Below are 6720 nucleotides of genomic sequence, written 5' to 3' on the forward strand. Positions count from 1 at the left end.
ATACAAAGCACCTATTGGTGTCATCAAAAGAGTCATCCAACTGAAAGGTTGTGTCCGTATTCTCACCATTGAACAATTTGTCAAAATACTCTTACCATCGATGTCGGATCTCATCCTCCTTCACCAAGAGATGCTCCCTTTCATCCTTAATGCACTTAACTTGGTTGAAGTCCCTTGTCTTTCTCTCATGAACCCTAGCCATCCTATAAATGTCCTTCTCTCCTTCCTTCGTACTCAAATGTTGGTAAAGATCCTCATATGCTCTACCCTTTGCCACACTTATAGCTCGCTTTGCAGTCTTCTTTGCCACCTTGTACTTCTCTATGTTGTCTAGACTCCTATCATGGTACAAGCATCTATAGCATTCTTTCCTCTCCTTAATAGCCCTTTGGACTTCCTTGTTCCACCACCAAGTATCTTTAGCCTTGCCTCCACTTCGTTTGGTTACTCCACACACCTCTGAGGCCACCTTCTGAATGTTGGTTGCCATCTTCTCCCACATGTTGTTTATGTCCTCTTCTTCCTTCCAAGAGCCCTCTTTGATAACCCTTTCCCTAAATACCTCTGACGTCTCCCCTTTCAATTTCCACCACTTTGTTCTTTCAATCTTAGCTTGTTTATCCCTACGGGCACGCACCTAAAAACAAAAGTCTACCACCAAAAGCTTATGTTGAGAAACAACACACTCCCCTGGTATCACCTTGCAACCCAAGCATGCTCGTTTGTCCTTTCTTCTTGTGAGGACAAAGTCAGTCTGACTAGAGTGTTGTCGGTTACTGAAGGTCACTAGATGAGCTTCTCTCTTTCTAAAGAAAGTGTCGGCTATCATCAGGTCAAAAGCTACCGTGAAGTCCAGAACTTCCTCTCCCTCCTGATTCCTACTACCATACCCAAAACCTCCATGCACTGCCTCAAAACCTGTGCTTGTAGTACCTACATGCCCATTAAGATCTCCTATAAAAAGCTTCTCACTACTAGGTACAGCTCTAATCAGGCCATCTAAGTCTTCCCAGAATTGTCTCTTAGCACTCTCATCGAGGCCTACTTGGGGGGCATACACATTAATTACGTTCAAGACCATATCACCAATGACAAGCTTGACTAAGATAATCCTATCTCCGTGCCTTCTCACTCCCACCACACTATTCTTGAGGCTCTTATCAATCAAAACTCCTACTCCATTTCTATTCGCAACTATCCCAATGTACCAAAGCTTGAAACCTGTATTGTCCACCTCCTTCGCTTTCTGACCCTTCCATTTAGTCTCTTGAACACATAATATATTTACATGCCTCCTAGTCACGGTATAAACTAATTCTCTTAACTTACCTGTAAGCGACCCTACATTCCAACTACCTAAACGGATCCTAGTTGGTTTGACTAGCTTCCTTACCCTTCGCACCCATCGACTCAGATGTAAAGACCCTTGCTCATTTTTCACTACACCCAGGCACCGATGTAGCGCGCCACTAAGGATGCGACGACCCGATCCTTGCTCACTTGACACCATGCCTAGATTGTGACATGGCGTGTCATGGGGGTGATAACCCGACCCTTCCTCATTTAACACCATACCCGGGTTCTGATATGGTGCGTCGCTAAGAGGGTTACGCCCCAACGGTTTTCTTTTGGGTTTCATCTTCATTAGAATGGCTAGATTTAACGTTGGCTCACCACGCCTATCACAACCCTCCTCCTTTACCAGGGCTTGGGACCTACTATGTTGAGACAACATAGGATGGTTTAACCAACTCAATTCAAATTTGAATTCAAAGTGTCTTTGAGGAGAATACACTTTAGAAAAGAGAATCAATGGATTATGGTCAGAAACCTCTCTTGGAAGCTTTTTAACTAAGGTGTTTGGGAAAGCATCCTCTCAACCTTTGAAAATGAGAATTCTATCAAGTTTCTCCAAAGTGGGGTTGTTTTGATTATTGGACCAAGTAAAAAAGCCACCAGACATCTCTAGCTCCCTGAGTTCATAAAAATGATCAAGGCATTGAAGGTATCAGAGTGTCTTTGTATACCTCTAGGCTTGTTTCTTTCCTTTGCATATCTAATAATGTTGAAGTCACCTCCAATCAGAATGGGCTCATTATTCCTTGAGCAAAAAGCAGATAATTCAGTTAAGAAACTCATTTTGTGCTCTTCTTGTGTAGCCCCATAGACTACAAGTAGATTCCATTTTATCTTATTCATTTTATCCCAAAGATTCAATTGCAGCATGTAATCACCTTGTTGGAAAGATCCAACATCATATAGTTCCTTTTTAACACCTACCAGAATACCACCAGACTTACCATGAGCTGAGTTGCACAGCCACAAGTAGTCTTGATTAATATCAAATTTTCTTAAGAGTTTTTCATCACACTCTTTAAGCATAGTTTCCTGAATACCCACAAAATGACAAGAATATTGATAGATGAGATTTTTAAAAAAAGTAGCAACCCCTTTCTTTTTAAGGCCCCTATAGTTCCAAATAAGGCCTTGCATTTATGATTTCTTTTTATTTCTGGGATTCCTTGAGGAGGGAGCAATACAAGGCTTCCTTCCTCTTTTCTTGGTCAAGCCAGGATCTTCCTGGTCTTGCCTCCTCCCTTGCTTCAAGGGGGAGATCTTGAGATTCTTCCTATTTTCCCTTCTTTTCTTCCTGGATTCAACTAATATAAAATCCTCTGGCTCAGAGGATTCTTCCTGCATAGTAGATCCCTCTTTTTGTTCAGTCTCAACTGTGTCAGTTTGAGACTTTTGTTTTTGATCAAGCTGTTTTTGATATAAATCATTTCTAGCATTCTCTAAGTCATTCAGTAGATTAAAAGTATCAAAGTCATTGTTATCCAACACAACACCCATTTCAGAAGTAGTATGTATAATTTCATCTATTGATAAAACAGAGAATAAGTTGGTTGTTGATGAATTACCTTCCAAGTTCTTTTTAATTCTAGCTCTTTCCACCTCCATAGTTGACAAACATGTATCCTTCTTCAGCCTCTCACTCTTTATCCTCTCTTGAATCTGATGGGCTTCCTTGCCAGGCACCACCATAGGATCTGAAGTATTTGTGCCTTTCTTATCTAGCACTGTGTCATTGTTAAGCTGAGTATCATCATCAACTTCCATACTTTCTTGCATATTGACAATGTTATCCTCTAAGATAAAGACTTCTAGAGATTGTTCATTTTCCCTGCCACCTTCACAGGCTGTCCTCTTGTCACTACTGGGTAGGATAGTGGCAATGTTATCCTCCTGCATCTTCTTATATGCAGATTCAGTGACATTTTCATTTCTGACTTCAGCATGAACAAACTAGAGCTGCTTAGTGGAGTCACCCTGATCATCCTTAGATGACTGCCCCACATCATCATTAGTAAGTTGTTTGACCCTTCTACTAAAAGAGTCGCTATCAGTATCTGAGTCTTCTAATGTATCAAGGATATGAACTCTGTCAGCATCTTTTGAGACTGTGTAAGCTTTTTGAGCATCAGCCATTAATTTGGTCTGGGACCTTCTATTGAAGTCAATTTTAGGTGCAGCTGACCAGTACATTGTCTATACCTATTTCCTAGAGCTCTTCCCCTGATCTTGCTTAGAACCCTTAGAAGTGTTAGAATCTTTGCCAGATGTCTTCATACTGTTAGGTACAGGATCAGCCTTAGATCTCTTTGGAGGAGGTTGTGCTTTCTCCCCCACCTTGATACCACTCTTGAGCATTCTCTCACCCTTCCTTCTGAAACTTCTATTTCAAACTCAAAATTAATGATATAAATCCCAAGAGTACCTTCTGCAGTCTTTGGAACCTTGGCCACATCTTTGCATGCTATCTTGAGCCTTACATAGTCATATCTGAAATGAGAACCTTCATCAATCTCAACCACTTTTCTCACTAGGTCATGATTAATCTCTGGTCAGTTGGTATCTTACTCACTCTGAACCAACCAGGCAGACTATAAGACCCCTTTAGCACCCACTGTTGGAGACCAAGCCTTAATTTTGATTTGGGCCCCATTTCTCATATTCAGATTCTGTAAAAAGCTCCATTCCTGCACCATTTTCTTAGTTGGGAATCTCATGGTGAACTTGCCTTCACCCACTGGTTTGGCAATCCACCTCCAAGATGCTGCTCCAATCAGATTTATAAATTCGTGTTCTATCTATTTGGCATTCACAACACCAGAAACCATAGATATAATAGTTGTACTTGCCTTTTCCCTAGCAACCTAGGGATCAATACAAATCCTCAATAAAAAAGAAACTCTGATCTTCTACTTGGATAGGACACAATTCAAGTCCAAAGTTCCAAGGTAGACATTTCTTACACTCATAGGTGGAATGATTGCTGAGACCACAAATTTCACATGCAAATCTACGACACTCCTTAGTACTGTGGTTGGATAATCCACATTTTTCACAGGCAAACTTCTGATTCGAGCAGTATTATGAGATGACCCAGCAGTGTTATGAGATTTACCTTCATCTTTCTACTCACTGTCACCCTCTTCATTAGCACCTTTTAGGCCCCATGAAGTTTGCTTTTCTTGAGAATTCTCTTGATGATTCTCCCACTTGGAGTTGTTAGTAGCTTTATTCTGATCTTGCATCTCTTCCACCGCAACCTCTTCTTCAACTTCATGAGCTTTCTCTTCAGCAGCTGCTGCCCCCTCCTTACGCTTCCATGAATTTGGCTTAGGAGCCATCCTCCCCCCTCCTCCTTCCTATGTCCTGCCACCAAATCCGCCATAGTTCGAGCCAAAGCCCCCCTCCCCACCACCACGGTTCGGGCCAAAGCCTCCCCCGCGGCATCATGACCGTGATAGTGGGGGCCGTCATAGTCCTGACCACCACCGTGAATGGTTTGGTCGGCGCACCCTTCCACAAGTGACTGACGAAGCGAGTGAGATTGGGGGATCTAGGGATCTCAACAAACTTAGGGTTTAGGGGATCCAATTGATCGTATCCGCCTTAGAATGGATCTATGAATCTAGATTGGAGGTGCCTCTACTTGAGGTCACCCCCATCGTCTCCCTCACCACCCTATGGATGCGTGATGCATGTAGCCTCCCATGGGTATGGCCCTAGGATGTCGGCAACAAGCCTCACCTTAGTCGGTGCTCGGAACCATCATTCTTCCCAAAAGTGCCCTTCCTCTGTTGCACCTGGTTTCCCCATGCGAGCTTTGTCCAAACTGCTCAAGCTGCTACTCCGCTTCATCCAACAGAGTCTGATCGGTGCAAATTTCAGCGTGAGGGAATCTTCTTCCACCTGCTTGAAGGGGAAGTTCTTCTCCATGGTGGCAAAGCTTGAATTGTCGTTCATCTCTATTGAACCAAAGAAATTTTTCACTACATACATACTGAGCATGTGTTATCGAGGCCATCCACATAGCATACTGAGATATGTGCCATCCAAAACAGTAGTGTTTCACATTGGGTAGAGTGTGTTTTACATTGGGTAAAGTACAAAGCACGAATCTCAAAGCAGTTTTGGACTATGCAGACAGCACATGCTGAGCAAGTACATGCTGCAGTATGTTTTTGTTGTTGAATAGAGGGCCATGGCCCTTCTTCCTGCTAGTTGTAGCAGCCTCAGCTAGGCTCAGAAAGTCCTGCTTCCTGAAGATGGGAGGAAAGGATGAGCGACGCTTTCGAGAGAGCGCACCTGAGGTTGGGATTCTCCGGTAGGTCATCGGCGAAGCCCTCGTCAATGGTGGCGCCCCAAAGGCAAGGGCGGTCGTCGAGGATGTGTCACCCAAAGTTGTGAGTGCTACGGAACAAGCCATCGCACATTCAATGTACCAATCGCATGATAGCCATTTGAGGTTGTGGAGCCGAAGGCGAGGGCCTTCCTATCCTAGGTTCATCCTCTAGGGCGGTGGAGGCGGCGGCAGCAGCATGGCCCTGGTGCTCATGTTGTAAGGCACACCCATCATTACTCCTCCAAGCTGAGGGACAAACTGCTGGGGAGGGGCCTGGTAGATAATGGGCCTGTTTACACCAAAATTTGGGAGGAGAACGCGGGAATTCGAAGGCTTCCAAGATTATGCCAATCAAGGAATCGATTGCGTGATAATCGATATTAGCTGATTTAGATATGACTCTGGAATCGAATCTCTTTGAATGACGTCAGTAGATAACGATGATGAGCTATGGTTGGCACCAGGAAACTACATATCAGACTCTACAAAAAGGGAAAGATTCAGATCCAAGTTATCTTAAGATAGGAATGTTTTCTTCTATGCCGAAGATTGTAATGAGTCATGTTCGAGTAGGATTCATGTTTAGGCTCTAGGTATAAATATTGGACCCTGGCTATTGTAAAGAACAACTAATCAATCAAATACAAGTTACTTACTTTTTTGGCTCTGGCCACCCCTTAGGAGTAGGAGTAGAGTAGATCTCGACGAGTTCTTTAGCGAGCAGGGCTACATCGGTTCGGCCGACCTCCGGCTTGTCTGTAAGTAACATCATAGCTTATACTTCTATTCATACGGCTGCATCGATCCGGTCGACCTCCACTATGACTCTGGTATAAGCTAGTTATCGACTCTTGTCTAGTTCAAGTATGGCTACATCGATCTGGCCAACCTCCACTGCTTGAACTAGATTAAGGTCAAGTTATCGGCTCTATCTAAGGGTGGCATCCTTCGGATAGATTCAAGTTACCGATATTGCTTATTGTTTCCATTATTTATTTAATTACAACAATATCACTTTGCCCGATTGG

General features: G+C 43.4%; 1 protein-coding gene across 1 annotated transcript; it reads right to left on the minus strand.

The window, feature by feature from the left end:
• Positions 1-2493: 2493 nt before the first annotated feature.
• LOC136503529 (uncharacterized) lies at positions 2494-4694 on the minus strand. Its single transcript, XM_066498578.1, has 2 exons — positions 4487-4694; positions 2494-3290 (listed from the first exon to the last, which is right to left on the minus strand). The coding sequence occupies exons 1-2, from the start codon at positions 4692-4694 to the stop codon at positions 2494-2496; spliced, it is 1005 nt and encodes a 334-aa protein (XP_066354675.1).
• Between the last annotated feature and the right edge of the window lie 2026 nt (positions 4695-6720).

This window comes from Miscanthus floridulus, chromosome 14 (genome assembly GCF_019320115.1).
Source record: "Miscanthus floridulus cultivar M001 chromosome 14, ASM1932011v1, whole genome shotgun sequence".
Taxonomy (NCBI): Eukaryota; Viridiplantae; Streptophyta; class Magnoliopsida; order Poales; family Poaceae; genus Miscanthus; species Miscanthus floridulus.